Raw genomic sequence first — 18,225 nt, forward strand, 5'->3', positions numbered from 1 at the left:
ACATTAGATTTTCAGGCCAAACCTTCACTTTAAGATCCATTCACTTGGCTCTGACGCCGTATTTTGGGATTTAGCCACGTATGGCCGGATGACACCCACTAACCGTGACCTACACAACGTTTGCGAAAAGGGTCATCACAAATACAAGACTTCCATCCGGCCACTAGAAAGTAACAAAGTAACAGTTTCTCCTTCTCGTGTTCTAAACTGCGGCGGACGGCCACTATAAGAGTGTGAATGAGGAAAGTAATAGTTCTAAGGACGCGGAGCACTCACCAAGACAGCAAACAGTGATCAAGACACTGCTGTAGGCTGCCCAACATTTACTGACGCTGCATTGTCAAGTATCCAGTGAAAGCGAAGGGGCTGAAATAAAGGGAAGAGATGAAGGTGAAGCACACAAATAAAAGAGGCACAAAAACAGCAAACTCCAACAGTGGCCTCCAAGCTCGGACCCTGCAGGTGCAACAGAACTGCCATCCTCAGCATGCTGGAATTTGTAGTTCTGCCGCAACTAGAGAGACACGGCTTGGAAACCGCTTCCATAAACGCACAGAACAGTTCATTGTACATTTTCCCAGACGGCAAGTTCCAGTTGTGTAAATGTGCGAGTGATGCCAGATGTGCTGAATTATCAGGAATACTGGAAAGATGCATTCCGATAATCCAGAAAATCCCGGACTGCAATCACCGAGGCCAATGGTGCAACCCCCACAGCGTTCGCTCGTCCGGGTCATCGGGGACTGAATGTTGTGGCTGCAGAATATCTACACATAGAAAGTAAAAGCAGAACAAAGGCTGCAAACTTCGTCCAAGAAGAAATGTCCCATCCACCGAGGAAACGGAGGCAGCGCAGACACAAGAATAGCAGACACGGGCGTGCGGACAAACACAGCGCCGGCCGAGCGTCTGCTCATCACAACCAGCCACCCGAAACTACAATGTAACAACGGCACAGAGACAAGAAATAAAAAGCCGTTCATAGATGAAAACTACAGACCTGATGTATTTATATACTCCAGTCACAGCCAAAGCTGCATTCACAATTCTTGTGATTTCCTGGTGCATCAGTGCAGTGCATCATGGGGCCTGAAATACCAGCTCTGGGGTTAACGTCTCGTCATTATTAGGGTGGAGAAAATAACCTGTTCCTCATGAAACCCAGCAGGACTGTGAATGCAGCTTTGGGTGTGACCAGAGTACACCATTTCGTTAAAAATAGGTGATTATCTACTGTAGATATCAGCAAACTGCCTAGATCTGTCACACAGGTCACAGGACTCATTTACCCAGTGGCTCAGTGGTTAGAACTGTACGGTGGCTCAGTGGTTAGAAATGTACAGTAGCTTAGTGGATTCTGCCTTTCTGGATAATCAGATTCTGGAGCAGAGGGGATTCCCTGTCTATTCAGACCTCTGCCCGTGGTTATTACATCCTGAAATGCACTTTATGTTTTCTTAGGGTATGTTCACACGTTCAGGATTTCCATCCTTTTTTTTTCCTGACTGTTTTTTAAAAAACTGCAGCTCTTGGCAGAAAACGCAGGTCCTTTTTTTGGTCCTTTTTTGGTCCGTTTTTGATGCGTTTTTTGATGCGTTTTTTTGATGCAGTTTTCTAGCCAGAGTCTGTGTGTTTTCTAGGAATTTTTTTAGGGTTAAAATGGCTGAAAATACCCTAACCCTACCCCTATTCTAACCTTAGTGAAAAAAAAAAAAAAAAAAATTCTTTATTTTTTTTATTGTCCCTACCTATGGGTGTGACAAAGGGGGGGGGGGGGGGTGTCATTTACTATTTTTTTATTTTGATCACTGAGATAGGTTATATCTCAGTGATCAAAATGCACTTTGGAATGAATCTGCCGGCCGGCAGATTCGGCGGGCGCACTGCGCATGCGCCCGCCATTTTGCAAGATGGCGGCGCCCAGGGAGAAGACGGCCGGACGGACACTGGGACGCCGGGTGAGTATAAGGGGGGGAGATTAGGGCACGGGGGGGGCATCAGAGCACTGGGGGGGGGCATCGGAGCACTGGGGGGGGGCATCGGAGCACGGGGGGGCGGGATCGGAACACGGGGGGGGCAGCCACACTCCGCCCACGCACTTCCGCCCGCTCCCCGCACTTCCTGCTGCAGCGGTTCTGCACATCAAATCGCAGTAAAACCCGCAGATATATTTTTGATCTGCGGGTTTTACTGCGGTTTGGACCTCACAATGGAGGTCTATGGGTGCAGAACCGCTGCGGCTCCGGAAAAAGAATTGACATGCTCCTTCTTTTTTCCGGGAGCTATTCAGCGCATCTTTTTTTTTACAATTTCCGGACCATGTGCACAGTGTGTCCTGTTTTCCATAGGGTACAGTGTACTGTACCCTGCATGGAAAACAGCTGCGGAACCGCAGCGGCAAAACCGCCGCGGTTCCGCGGTAAAAAACGCACTGTGTGAACATGGCCTAAGTGGCTCGGACACAAGATCAGAAGTCGCTGCTGCTATCAGCGATGATGAATTTTGCCAGAAAATCAATATGACTAGAACATTTATTATATGGAAACCGACGGCGGAATAAAACCGAGCGGCGCTCCGCCCGTGAATCATAGGGTGTAACGTCCTGGACGAGCCACATCGCATACAGGACTGGGACCAGCTCACTGTTAGGACTGGTCGGGATCCCGCTGAATCCATCGATCTGTCCGGCTTCAGAGCAGCGCTCGTGAGCGCTGCAGACAAGAGCTTGTAAGCGCTGCACTCACTGTCCAGGAAACAGAGCACCGCTGATCGGCGGCAGAGATGGCCGATCACAGACAATGAACTGATACAATGAAATATCTTTCCGTTCTTGAGAACAGAGAAGATTTTTAGTTACGAGTAAACGGCAAAATCCTTTTGTTTTTATAGTTATTTTGCATTTTTCCCATTAAACAAGACGAGTCACCGCCTTTACAATCTGTTGTGTGACAAATTAATTAAAGGAATTCTCCGTAAGTAAACGCTGATAATGATACATTGTGCTAGGAGTTATTTATTTATTGTTCTGGACACAATAAAGCAATTTGCTACATTGTTCTAACCTGCAAGAACAGAACAAACACAAGTGCGAATCCTGACAAAGTCATTTAGCGAAATGTAAAGAGAGTCAAGAGGCGTATAGGAGACGCGGCGGAGCTCGGGCTCATGGCGGGTGCAGCATGCGACAGGCGGTGGGGATGAGGGGCTCGGGCACATGGCGGGTGCAGCCTGCGACAGGCGGTGGGGATGCGGGACTCGTGCACATGGCGGGTGCAGCCTGCAACAGGCGGTGGATGCGGGACTCGTGCACATGGCGGGTGCAGCCTGCAACAGGCGGTGGATGCGGGGCTCGTGCACATGGCGGGTGCAGCCTGCGACAGGCGGTGGATGCGGGACTCGTGCACATGGCGGGTGCAGCCTGCAACAGGCGGTGGATGCGGTGCTCGTGCACATGGCGTGTGGAGCCTGCGACAGGCGGTGGATGCGTGGCTTGTGCACATGGCAGGTGCAGCCTGCGACAGGCGGTGGATGCGGGACTCGTGCACATGGCGGGTGCAGCCTGCAACAGGCGGTGGATGCGGGGCTCATGCACATGGCGGGTGCAGCCTGCGACAGGCGGTGGATGCAGGGCTCGTGCACATGGCGGGTGCAGCCTGCGACAGGCGGTGGTTGCGGGGCTTGTGCACATGGCGTGTGCAGCCTGCGACAGGCGGTGGTGTGGGGCTCGAGCACATGGCGGGTGCAGCCTGCGACAGGCGGTGGATGCGTGGCTCGTGCACATGGCAGGTGCAGCCTGCGACAGGCGGTGGATGCGGGACTCGTGCACATGGCGGGTGCAGCCTGCGACAGGCGGTGGATGCGGGGCTCATGCACATGGCGGGTGCAGCCTGCGACAGGCGGTGGATGCGGGACTCGTGCACATGGCGGGTGCAGCCTGTGACAGGCGGTGGATGCGGGGCTCATGCACATGGCGGGTGTAGCCTGTGACAGGCGGTGGATGCAGGACTCGTGCACATGGCGGGTGCAGCCTGTGACAGGCGGTGGATGCGGGACTCGTGCACATGGCGGGTGCAGCCTGTGACAGGCGGTGGATGCGGGGCTCATGCACATGGCGGGTGTAGCCTGTGACAGGCGGTGGATGCAGGACTCGTGCACATGGCGGGTGCAGCCTGTGACAGGCGGTGGATGCGGGACTCGTGCACATGGCGGGTGCAGCCTGCGACAGGCGGTGGATGCGGGACTCGTGCACATGGCGGGTGCAGCCTGTGACAGGCGGTGGATGCGGGGCTCATGCACATGGCGGGTGTAGCCTGTGACAGGCGGTGGATGCAGGACTCGTGCACATGGCGGGTGCAGCCTGTGACAGGCGGTGGATGCGGGACTCGTGCACATGGCGGGTGCAGCCTGTGACAGGCGGTGGATGCGGGACTCGTGCACATGGCGGGTGCAGCCTGTGACAGGCGGTGGATGCGGGACTCGTGCACATGGCGGGTGCAGCCTGTGACAGGCGGTGGATGCGGGACTCGTGCACATGGTGGGTGCAGCCTGCGACAGGCGGTGGATGCAGGGCTCGTGCACATGGCGGGTGCAGCCTGTGACAGGCGGTGGATGCAGGGCTCGTGCACATGGCGGGTGCAGCCTGCGACAGGTGGTGGATGCAGGGCTCGTGCACACGGCGGGTGCAGCCTGCGACAGGCGCTGTACACAGAGATTCTGCCCCAGAAGAAGGCCGGCTTCACACTTGCGAGTTTTACGGACGTAAGAGCGCAGAAACTACGTCCGTAAAACTCGCAAAAAATACGGCACAATTATTCTCTATGCCTCTGCTCCTATCTGCCGTATTTTACTGATCAGTATTATACGGCTTTCTACGGCCGTACAAAATCGCAGCATGCTGCGTTTGTCACCGTACTGCGCAAGAAATACGCCAATGAAAGTCTATGGAAGCGTGAAAAATACGGATTACACACGGACGAGCAGTGTGACTTGCGAGAAATACGCAGCGCTGTTAGAGAGAAAAGCCGGCAATTCAGTGCGGTGTACAGTAAAATCACACTGACAGCTTACAGTCCAATAGGTAGAATAAATGTGTACACATAGAATAGGTATATATATATATATATGTCAGTGAGCTTTCTAGGTAATTTCCCACGATCTATGAACATCCAGCAGAGGGCGCCTCACCGCAAATGAAGCTAAATATAGCTCATTGATCTATATTTAGACTCATTCCCCGGGGTTTTGCAGCGAGGAGTAGCATTGCATTAGCAAAGCTCCTTGCTGCAAAATGTTTTAACCCCTTCAGAAGGATTTACATCGTTGGACGTTACAGATCTGCGGAGGGTAAGTATATTGTTGGTTTATTATGTTATTTCTTTCACAGAACGAGGGTCTTCAGTGACTGGATTGGGCGTAGAATAAAATACTCAAACAACCATTGTTTTTATTTCATTAAAATAATTTTAAATAATGTGTTTGTGTTTTATTTAACCCTTTACTACAATTGGATTAATAATGGATAGGTGTCATAATTGACGCCTCTCCATTATTAATTAGGCTTAATGTCACCTTACAATAGCAAGGTGGCATTAACCCTTCATTACCCCATATCCCACCGCTACACGGGAATGGGAAGAGAGTGGCCAAGTGCCAGAATAGGCGCATCTTCCAGATGTGCCTTTTCTGGGGTGGCTGGGGGCAGATATTTTTAGCCAGGGGGGGGGGGCAATAACCATGGACCCTCTCCAGGCTATTAATATCTGCCCTCAGTCACTGGCTTTACTACTCTGGCGGAGAAAATTGCGCGGGAGCCCACGCCAATTTTTTCCGCCATTTAACCCTTTATTTTAAGAGCTAGAACGGCCAAATTTTGCAGATACACACTACTGACATTAGTAGTGTGGAATCTGCAAAAAAAATGGAGAGAAGACATGGTTTACTGTATGTAAACCATGTCTCAAATCATGTCGGCTTTTAGGAAGGAGAAGGAAAAAGCCGGTAATTGAATTACCGGCTTTCAAGCTGTATAGCGCTGGAATAAATATTAATATATATACATATATGTGTCTACTGACATATATATATATATATATATATATATATATATATATAGACAGTATATATATATATATTTTTTTCTTTTTGGGACACATGGATCATTTCTATAGCGGTATGTTGGTTTTGCTAGCCTGCGAGAAAACCACGTAGTACGGATGCCATACGGATTACATACGGAGGATGCCATGCGCAAAAAACGCTGACACACCCTGCCTACGGAGGAGCTACGGACCACTATTTTCGGGACATTTCAGCGTATTACGGCCGTAATATACGGACCGTATTTTCATACGCTGAGTGTGAAGCCGGCCGAAAGCTTCACCCAAATCAGGGCAGATTTTTCAATCCTGCATAATTCTTAGACAATGCAAACTTAGACTAGAGGGTCTTAAAATGCCCCAAATTCATAGTGGTTCATGTTGTTTGCTGAGTCTATTTGTAAGTGTGGTCTTCCTGTCTCACATCTGAGGCCTCTCCATATCACGCCCCATTGTCAGCCGTGCAGCCGTATAATAAATATGGTCCAATTCATGAACAGCAGGTTTTGTGTAAATTACACCAGAATTCTGGAGCAGAAATCTCCGGCAGTGTATGAAGTCGGGCGACACATGACTGGAGATGGACAAATCAAGTAGAACTGAATTCTACAATTTTACAAAAATTTGCAGATTTTTTTGTAATTTGCTTGGTGCTTCAGCATATTGGCAACTAACCGACAAAAGTTAAAAAAAAACAAAACAAAACTCCATTTACTCCTCGCTCTTCTGGATGCCCCCATTGCTATCTGCCGGCCATTCAGTCCTTAGGGCCTCCATTGCATTTTTTATCCGGTGTTCATGGTGCATGTTTTGGGGCCTACTGATGGCCAGAACTGATCTCTATGTTGTACATATATTTATGGGGTTTGGGTCAGGAGACCAGCGGCCGGTCCTGACATTGCAGTCGGTACCTGGACTGCGAAAGACAGATGTGAAGACCCCCTAGTAGTGAGAAGACGGAGTAAGAAGAAGAAAAACAGATGAGAAAGTTAGAGAAAGTGAGCAAAAGTGCATCATTAGTGAGTCCGAGGTGCACAAAAAAAATTCTAGAACAGAGATGGATCACATTAGTACAAAGTAGCGGATCATGAAGAATTTGAATTTGCCTGTTTGCACAGTATTTCTTGGGAAATATGATTTGCAAAGACTGTAATGTCCCTTATTATCCTGGGGGTTCTTCCCAGACCCCAGAGCATAATGAATGTAAAAACTAGGAAGTATCTTTACACACACAAGTCCCCCCTCTGCTCCTCACCGCCATGAGCCCGGTCCACGCCACATCTTCTGATCCCCGTGCTCTGTCACACTGTCCTGGGACTTCTGGCTTTCGGGAGGTCAAGTCTCGCGATGTGACCTTTGGCGCACAGGTGGATTCCCCCACAAATGGCAGAAGATTAGAAGATGAGGTGAGGAGAATATGGGTGGCGGAGAGTAATGGAGGGGTTGAGGAGGTGAGCAATAACGTGAGTGGAAAGATTAAAAAATAATAATTGCCTTTTGATCGCCTTTTATGGGTCAGAAAAGTGGAGACAAGGAGCCGCCATTCTGCTGAATTCCCACAGAAGTGAAAAATCTGCAATTTGCAGAATGTGGGGTTTTGTAAGCTTTGAGTAGACTTTATTTGCTCATCTCTATTGCTAATCATGGCTGAAAAGCAATGAACAAGCCGACGCCAGAAAAGTGCAAAAGTTACTAGAAAGTTACTGGTCACTTTCCAGTGAAGCGTTCCCCTTTAAGGGCATGAGCCGTTCCGTCAGCGCGGAGGACGAGCGTCACTTCTTGGCAGATGAACATTTCATGGAGTAATTGCCGAGAAGTGGCGGCGGTACTAGTCATAGGCCGAGGACAAGCAGCGCCTTAAAGTGCCTGGGAACACCTCCCCATGACCCGTGATTTATGGACAGGGGCCGCCATCTTCCTCCTCTTTACCGTTGGCCGTGCAGGATTAGATACATGAATTCTTTGGCACTGATACAATGTCTCATGTGGTTCAATTAACTCAGCAGAATATAAACAGAGGACCGGGGCCGGCGTCGTATATCCTCATCATTTAACGGCCACGCGAAAAAACCCATCATCAATCTGAAATATATCAACTTGATAATGTTTAACGCAGTGCAATAATGATCAGACGTATTTGGTTAGAAGACGCTCGGCGCCTGATTAATAAACTGTGAGACGCGGATTTGCTGATTCGCCGTTACGCAGTACTTTCCGGTATACAGGCAACAATATGCCCCTTGTTGTGTGCACAGCTCCGCCCACTTGTCACTTACAGATAGGTCAGGTATCCAGGGCCGGGTATTAGCTACATTTTATTAAAAGCAGGAAAGGGGGTCACTTACTAAATGACAATGATCTCCCAATATTTATGAAGCAACGGATTGTGGCGTGTGTCACAGACCTGGTGCATGTCAATGCCAAGACAGGATGCATCGGAGCCAGACACGGACGCGTCTATGGCTTTTTATTACATTGCTGCTCCTGCAGACCCCTGTCCATGTATTTCACAAAGTGACAACTATTTCATTAGACTTCATGTAATACAAAATGTTCCCAGTAGTGGTCGCTGCTAGGAAAATGCATGACCAGGTCAAGTTACACCAGCCAGGTGCTGCAGGTTACAGCATCCAATCTCCTGAAATAGGAAATCGGCCACTTTTTCAACCTCTGAATGTAGCACACGGTGTATAGAATGGACAATATCCTTTTTTTTCCCGTTGCTACTATGTTTCTTAGGCCTCGTTCACACGTTCATTATTTGGTCAGCATTCTACATCAGTATTTGTAAAACAGTCAAGGAAATTCTATTAACAGCTCCATTCTTTCCACTGCAGGCTGCATTCAGATATTGTTATACTACTGTTTAATGATGAATAAAGGAAAATCTTCAGAAAGTCTTTATAAATTAAATTGAGCAACACTTGCAACAAATATTATTTCCTTTGATTATCCGAAGATAAGAAATAACGTTTCGTTCAACTAGTCATAACTAAAAATCTACCACTCCGTGTATACAGCAGAGATTTATGCGTCTCATTTGTGGGCTCATTCAAATGTTAGTGATTGTTCTTGTACGCAAAAAATCAGTCCGAATTTCATCAGTGATTATTATCAGAGTTTCTTTGGAGTTTGGCCGTTTTAACCATCGGAGTTTGGTCATGATGTCATCATTTTTTTTTCTAAAAAAAAAATAAAAAAAAATATGATTTAGGTTTCTCACAATAAACAGTCCGTGAACAACCGACAGCACAGTGCTGACTGATATTTTCATGGACCCATACATTTGCATTAGTGAGTTTAATCCAAGACGCGGTCACATCTCTGTGATTTTCTGCGGAACACACAGTCTGTGAAAATACACGGACATGTGAACAGCTCCATATGCCACAGGTACGAGCTCTGTATGTGAAAAACACAGATAAAACTCGTGTGAGAAAAACTGATGTATAAGAAAATGGCTTGAGGTCTGATTTCGCAGTTCTGTTTTTAGTCCTTTTTAGGCTTTATTGTAATCTGGTCAATGAATTTTATGCTTCATCTCTGCTTCTTGCTAGACTCTTCATTTGCGTTATTTCCTAGAAATCATATGGCCCATGTCACCAGGAGTACTCAAAATAGAGCAACGAGAAAAAGGTGGAGGAGTTAGACAGCAGAACTCCCACTTGAGCTCAATTTGTACTTCACATGAAACACCCACTGAGCTGAAAACCTGCAACTGAAATGAAACACCCACTTAGCTCAAAACCTGCAGCTCACATGAAATACCCAGTGAGCTTAAAACATGCAGCTGACATGAAACACCCACTTAGCTCAAAACCTGCAGCTGACATGAAACACCCACTTAGCTCAAAACCTGCAGCTGACATGAAAAGCCCACTGAGCTCAAAACCTGCAGCTCACATGAAATACCCAGTGAGCTTAAAACATGCAGCTGACATGAAACACCCACTTAGCTCAAAACCTGCAGCTGACATGAAAAGCCCACTGAGCTCAAAACCTGCAGCTGACATGAAATACCCAGTGAGCTTAAAACATGCAGCTGACATGAAACACCCACTTAGCTCAAAACCTGCAGCTGACATGAAACACCCACTTAGCTCAAAACCTGCAGCTGACATGAAATACCCACTGAGCTCAAAACCTGCAGCTGACATGAAATACCCACTGAGCTCAAAACCTGCAGCTGACATGAAATACCCACTGAGCTCAAAACCTGCAACTGACATGAAAAGCCCACTGAGCTCAAAACATGCAGCTGACATGAAATACCCACTGAGCTCAAAACCTGCAGCTCACATGAAACACCCACTTAGCTCAAAACCTGCAGCTGACATGAAATACCCACTGAGCTCAAAACCTGCAGCTGACATGAAATACCCACTGAGCTCAAAACCTGCAACTGACATGAAAATCCCACTGAGCTCAAAACCTGCAGCTGACATCAAATATCTACTGAGCTCAAAACCTGCAGCTCACATGAAACACCCACTTAGCTCAAAACCTGCAGCTGACATGAAATACCCACTGAGCTCAAAACCTGCAGCTGACATGAAATACCCACTGAGCTCAAAACCTGCAGCTGACATGAAATACCCACTGAGCTCAAAACCTGCAGCTGACATGAAATACCCACTGAGCTCAAAACCTGCAGCTGACATCAAATACCCACTGAACTCAAAACCTGCAGCTGACATGAAACACCCACTTAGCTCAAAACCTGCAGCTCACATGAAATACCCACTGAGCTCAAAACCTGCAGCTCACATGAAACACCCACTTAGCTCAAAACCTGCAGCTGACATGAAATACCCACTGAGCTCAAAACCTGCAGCTGACATCAAATACCCACTGAGCTCAAAACCTGCAGCTGACATGAAATACCCACTTAGCTCAAAACCTGCAGCTGACATGAAATACCCACTGAGCTCAAAACATGCAGCTGACATGAAACACCCACTTAGCTCAAAACCTGCAGCTGACATGAAATACCCACTGAGCTCAAAACATGCAGCTGACATGAAATACCCACTGAGCTCAAAACCTGCAGCTGACATGAAATACCCACTGAGCTCAAAACCTGCAGCTGACATGAAATACCCACTTAGCTCAAAACCTGCAGCTGACATGAAACACCCACTTAGCTCAAAACCTGCAGCTGACATGAAATACCCACTGAGCTCAAAACCTGCAGCTGACATGAAATACCCACTGAGCTCAAAACCTGCAACTGACATGAAAAGCCCACTGAGCTCAAAACCTGCAGCTGACATGAAATACCCACTGAGCTCAAAACCTGCAGCTCACATGAAACACCCACTTAGCTTAAAACCTGCAGCTGACATGAAATACCCACTGAGCTCAAAACCTGCAGCTGACATGAAATACCCACTGAGCTCAAAACCTGCAGCTGACATGAAATACCCACTGAGCTCAAAACCTGCAACTGACATGAAAATCCCACTGAGCTCAAAACCTGCAGCTGACATCAAATATCTACTGAGCTCAAAACCTGCAGCTCACATGAAACACCCACTTAGCTCAAAACCTGCAGCTGACATGAAATGCCCACTGAGCTCAAAACCTGCAGCTGACATGAAATACCCACTTAGCTCAAAACCTGCAGCTGACATGAAATACCCACTGAGCTCAAAACGTGCAGCTCACATGAAACACCCACTTAGCTCAAAACCTGCAGCTGACATGAAATACCCACTGAGCTCAAAACCTGCAGCTGACATGAAATACCCACTGAGCTCAAAACCTGCAGCTGACATGAAATACCCACTGAGCTCAAAACCTGCAACTGACATGAAAATCCCACTGAGCTCAAAACCTGCAGCTGACATCAAATATCTACTGAGCTCAAAACCTGCAGCTCACATGAAACACCCACTTAGCTCAAAACCTGCAGCTGACATGAAATGCCCACTGAGCTCAAAACCTGCAGCTGACATGAAATACCCACTGAGCTCAAAACCTGCAGCTGACATGAAATACCCACTGAGCTCAAAACCTGCAGCTGACATGAAATACCCACTGAGCTCAAAACCTGCAGCTGACATCAAATACCCACTGAGCTCAAAACCTGCAGCTGACATGAAATACCCACTGAGCTCAAAACCTGCAGCTGACATGAAACACCCACTTAGCTCAAAACCTGCAGCTCACATGAAACACCCACTTAGCTCAAAACCTGCAGCTGACATGAAATACCCACTGAGCTCAAAACCTGCAGCTGACATGAAAAGCCCACTGAGCTCAAACCCTGCAGCTGACATGAAATACCCACTGAGCTCAAAACCTGCAGCTCACATGAAACACCCACTTAGCTCAAAACCTGCAGCTGACATGAAATACCCACTGAGCTCAAAACCTGCAGCTGACATGAAATACCCACTGAGCTCAAAACCTGCAGCTGACATGAAATACCCACTGAGTTCAAAACCTGCAGCTGACATGAAATCCAAAAAGCAAAAAAAGAATATCCAGCTCAACGAGACAGTGAAAAGTAAAAACTTGGTACTTTATTCACTTCATGTAGAAGCAGAGGATAAAAACATCAGCACAATAAGTATAAGAACACTATATATCTACGCGTTTCAGGTGGCAAAGCACCCTTAATCATGATATCTAGTGTCTAGCCTGTTCCGTGCTTTTTATGTAAGAATCCATTGAACACACCGGTGCAATGGTCAGGTGGAAAAGTAATCCACTTAGAATGAAAACACCTGGTGGTAAATGTGAACCAGCAATTGGCCACATGAAACAAAAAGTTCACGGAATAGGCAGAAATAGAAAAAAAGAAACACATATGTACTTTAACTGAACATAATACAAGAATATATGGAACACAACAAATCTTGTCACTAAATAATGTAACAATAATGATCTTATGCAACGACAAATGTCCAAAATGCATAAATACGCAAACTGCATGATGGTAAATTTTTCTTGAGATGGAAAAAAGCAGAACTTGAGCGGAATCCGAAGAGGAAGACTTCATTGGATGATCAGCATGCATGTCACCTTAGTCAGTGTTAGCACTGAACAACAACAGAAAAAGGTTTATCGGAGAAAGGGAAGGAAACATCGATGCCAACAAAAATCCTCCAAGATATCATCTCAGACATCAACGTTAGGACAATTTGATGTGATTAATCTTTCCTCGTCTCCTCTAACAAATGATCAAAAAGAACTCCTGTCTTATGGTTTGAATTTTGTGCCTAGTTGTAACTTCAATCTTTTTTCCACTATTTCAGCTCACATGAAACACCCACTTAGCTCAAAACCTGCAGCTCACATGAAATACCCACTGAGCTGAAAACCTGCAACTGACATGAAAAGCCCACTGAGCTCAAAACCTGCAGCTGACATCAAATACCCACTGAGCTCAAAACCTGCAGCTCACATGAAACACCCACTTAGCTCAAAACCTGCAGCTGACATCAAATACCCACTGAGCTCAAAACCTGCAGCTGACATCAAATACCTACTGAGCTCAAAACCTGCAGCTCACATGAAATATCAACTGAGCTCAAAACCTGCAGCTGACATGAAACACCCACTTAGCTCAAAACCTGCAGCTTACATGAAATACCCACTAAGTTCAAAACCTGCAGCTGATATCAAATACCCACTGAGCTCAAAACCTTCAGCTCACATGAAATACCCACTGAGTTCAAAACCTGCAGCTGACATGAAATACCCACTGAGCTCAAAACCTGCAGCTGACATGAAACACCCACTTAGCTCAAAACCTGCAGCTTACATGAAATACCCACTAAGTTCAAAACCTGCAGCTGATATCAAATACCCACTGAGCTCAAAACCTTCAGCTCACATGAAATACCCACTGAGTTCAAAACCTGCAGCTGACATGAAATACCCACTGAGCTCAAAACCTGCAGCTGACATGAAAAGCCCACTGAGCTCAAAACCTGCAGCTGACATCAAAAACCCACTGAGCTCAAAACCTGCAGCTGACATCAAATACCTACTGAGCTCAAAACCTGCAGCTCACATGAAATATCAACTGAGCTCAAAACCTGCAGCTGACATGAAACACCCACTTAGCTCAAAACCTGCAGCTGACATGAAATACCCACTAAGTTCAAAACCTGCAGCTGATATCAAATACCCACTGAGCTCAAAACCTGCAGCTCACATGAAATACCCACTGAGTTCAAAACCTGCAGCTGACATGAAATACCTACTGAGCTCAAAACCTGCAGCTGACATGAAACACCCACTGACCTCAAAACCTGCAGCTCACATGAAACACCCACTTAGCTCAAAACCTGCAGCTGACATCAAATACCCACTGAGCTCAAAACCTGCAGCTGACATCAAATACCTACTGAGCTCAAAACCTGCAGCTCACATGAAATATCAACTGAGCTCAAAACCTGCAGCTGACATGAAACACCCACTTAGCTCAAAACCTGCAGCTGACATGAAATACCCACTAAGTTCAAAACCTGCAGCTGATATCAAATACCCACTGAGCTCAAAACCTGCAGCTCACATGAAATACCCACTGAGTTCAAAACCTGCAGCTGACATGAAATACCTACTGAGCTCAAAACCTGCAGCTGACATGAAATACCCACTGAGCTCAAAACCTGCAGCTGACATGAAATACCCACTGAGTTCAAAACCTGCAGCTGGCATCAAATACCCACTGAGCTCAAAACCTGCAGCTGACATGAAATACCCACTGAGTTCAAAACCTGCAGCTGACATGAAATACCCACTGAGCTCAAAACCTGCAGCTGACATGAAACACCCACTGAGCTCAAAACCTGCAGCTGACATCAAATACTCACTGAGCTCAAAAACTGCAGCTCACATGAAACACCCACTGAGCTCAAAACCTGCAGCTCACATTCAATACCCACTGAGCTCAAAACCTGCAGCTCACAAGAAATACCCACTGAGCTCAAAACCTGCAGCTGACATCAAATACCCACTGAGTTCAAAACCTCCAGCTGACATCAAATACCCACTGAGCTCAAAACCTGCAGCTGACATGAAATACCCACTGAGCTCAAAACCTGCAGCTGACATGAAATACCCACTGAGCTCAAAACCTGCAGCTGACATGAAATACCCACTGAGCTCAAAACCTGCAGCTGACATGAAATACCCACTGAGCTCAAAACCTGCAGCTGACATGAAATACCCACTGAGCTCAAAACCTGCAGCTGACATGAAATACCCACTGAGCTCAAAACCTGCAGCTGACATGAAATACCCACTGAGCTCAAAACCTGCAGCTGACATGAAATACCCACTGAGCTCAAAACCTGCAGCTGACATGAAATACCCACTGAGCTCAAAACCTGCAGCTGACATGAAATACCCACTGAGCTCAAAACCTGCAGCTGACATGAAATACCCACTGAGCTCAAAACCTGCAGCTGACATGAAATACCCACTGAGCTCAAAACCTGCAGCTCACATGAAACACCCACTGAGCTCAAAACCTGCAGCTGACATGAAATACCCACTGAGCTCAAAACCTGCAGCTGACATGAAATACCCACTGAGCTCAAAACCTGCAGCTCACATGAAACACCCACTGAGCTCAAAACCTGCAGCTGACATGAAATACCCACTGAGCTCAAAACCTGCAGCTCACATGAAACACCCACTGAGCTCAAAACCTGCAGCTCACATGAAATACCCACTGAGCTCAAAACCTGCAGCTCACATGAAACACCCACTGAGCTCAAAACCTGCAGCTCCACATTATAAAAGTAGGCTTGAAAGATAAAGTCAGAAATCAGCCGACATTATATAGCAGCTTTATTCTCTCCAGGAGATTAAAACCTACAAATAAACCAATCTCCACAGTAAAGCTGTAATAATGCTTAGAGTCCATGCAGTCCTCTCTGGTAGTAATCTGTAATACAGTACATTTTCATACATAGGTTAAAGCCATTTCTTGTAGATTTGCAATCATTTATAGAGGCCATACACCATATCAAGCCATTAATAAACCCTCTCCTCCATATAGTACAGAGAAATGAAATGTTTTGCCCCTAATGTTCAATTAAGTTGCACCATAAAAATGATAGATGCGGGAGGTTTTATTGCTGCTGGTAGGAGCCCCTGAAGCCTTTGTAATTGTGAGTGCTATGAAAGACTGGATAGATATTGGTGCCCTGTAAATATCAGCTATAACCTGCCTGTTATATTCTGACCCAACACAGAAATCAATGCAATGTACCGCGGCTAATGCAGCCTCCCCGGGGCTCACACGGTACCAATGTGCAGAGTCAACAGAATGAAGAGCAGGGACGATCACATGGGAATCGCTTCCATCAGTGACACATTGATGGAGAATATAAATGTGATCATCCTGTAGATGTGAATGTCTGCAGGAAGGTCGGATTTATCTACAAAATGGTAAGTATGCGCCCGGCTGACACCACACTCCTCTCATGCTCAGGAAAGAAAGTGTTTGTTTATAGTATAGGGTGCGCTGATTTACATTCCTTTATGAAATTTATAAGACACGAAAATGTAATGAATGCCTAAATTAGAAAAGTGTTGTGTACAGGAGATGGAAAGAAGCCATGACGGACAGGAATGTGCTACAGATGGAGTGGAGAATGGAAGCAAAGTGCTACAGGTGGAGCAGAGAATGGAAGTAAAAGGCTACAGGAGGAGCAGAGAATGGAAGTAAGAGGCTACAGGTGGAGCGGAGAATGGAAGTAAAAGGCTAAAGATGGAGCAGAGAATGGAAGTCAAAGGCTACAGGAGGAGCAGAGAATGGAAGTAAGAGGCTACAGGTGGAGCGGAGGATGGAAGTAAAAGGCTAAAGATGGAGCAGAGAATGGAAGTCAAAGGCTACAGGAGGAGCAGAGAATGGAGGTAAGAGGCTACAGGTGGAGCGGAGAATGGAAGTAAGAGGCTACAGGTGGAGCGGAGAATGGAAGTAAAAGGCTACAGGTGGAGCGGAGAATGGAAGTAAAAGGCCACAGGTAGAGCGGAGAATGGAAGTAAAAGACGACAGGTGGAGCTGAGAATGGAAGTAAGGAGCAACAGCTTGACCAGAGAACAGAAGTAAGAGGCTACAGGTGGAGCAGAGAATGGAAGTAAGAGGCTACAGGTGGAGCAGAGAATGGAAGTAAGAGGTTACACGTGGAGCAGAGAATGGAAGTAAAAGGCAACAAGTGGAGCGGAGAATGGAAGTGAAAGGCTACAGGTGGAGCAGAGAATGGAAGTAAAAGGCTACAGATGGAGCACAGAATGGAAGTAAAAGGCTACAGGTGGAGCAGAGAATGGAAGTGAAAGGTAACAGGCGGAGCGGGGAATGGAAACAAAATGCTACAGGTGGAGCAGAGAATGGAAGTGAAAGGCAACAGGTGGAGCGGGGAATGGAAACAAAATGCTACAGGTGGAGCAGAGAATGGAAACAAAATGCTAAAGGTGGAGCAGAGAATGGAAGTAAAAGGCTACAGGTGGAGCAGAGAATGGAAGTAAAAGGCTACAGGTGGAGCAGAGAATGGAAGTAAAAGGCAACAAGTGGAGCGGAGAATGGAAGTAAAAGGCTACAGGTGGAGCAGAGAATAGAAGTAAAAGGCTACAGGAGGAGCATAGCATGGAAGTGAAAGGCTACAGGTGGAGCAGAGAATGGAAGTAAAAGGCTACAGGAGGAGCAGGGAAGGGAAGTAAAAGGCTAGAGGTAGAGCAGAGAATGGAAGTAAAAGGCAACAGGAGAGCGGAGAATGGAAGTAAAAGGCGACAGGTGGAGCAGAGAATGGAAGTAAGGAGCTACAGGTGGAGCAGAGAATGGAAGTAAAAGGCTACAGGTGGAGCAGATAAGGAAGTAAAAGGCTACAGGTGGAGCAGAGAATGGAAGTAAGAGGCTACAGGTGGAGCAGAGAATGGAAGTGAAAGGCAACAGGTGGAGCGGGGAATGGAAACAAAATGCTACAGGTGGAGCAGAGAATGGAAACAAAATGCTAAAGGTGGAGCAGAGAATGGAAGTAAAAGGCTACAGGTGGAGCAGAGAATGGAAGTAAGAGGCTACAGGTGGAGCAGAGAATGGAAGTGAAAGGCAACAGGTGGAGCGGGGAATGGAAACAAAATGCTACAGGTGGAGCAGAGAATGGAAACA

General features: G+C 46.7%; 1 protein-coding gene across 4 annotated transcripts in view; it reads right to left on the bottom strand.

Moving 5' to 3' along the window:
- PCDH11X (protocadherin 11 X-linked) overlaps positions 1 to 18,225 on the bottom strand; it is a 1,941,173-nt gene that overhangs the window by 1,644,212 nt on the left and 278,736 nt on the right. Inside the window, exon 4 of one of the 4 annotated variants that reach the window (XM_069746099.1) lies at positions 277 to 366. The exons of the other annotated variants lie outside the window; for them this stretch is intronic. Coding sequence (XP_069602200.1) covers positions 295 to 366 — 72 coding nt within the window. The 3' untranslated portion in view covers positions 277 to 294. The remainder of the gene's footprint in view (positions 1 to 276; positions 367 to 18,225) is intronic. 4 annotated transcript variants of the gene reach the window in all.

This window comes from Ranitomeya imitator, chromosome 2 (assembly GCF_032444005.1).
Source record: "Ranitomeya imitator isolate aRanImi1 chromosome 2, aRanImi1.pri, whole genome shotgun sequence".
Classification (NCBI taxonomy): Eukaryota; Metazoa; Chordata; class Amphibia; order Anura; family Dendrobatidae; genus Ranitomeya; species Ranitomeya imitator.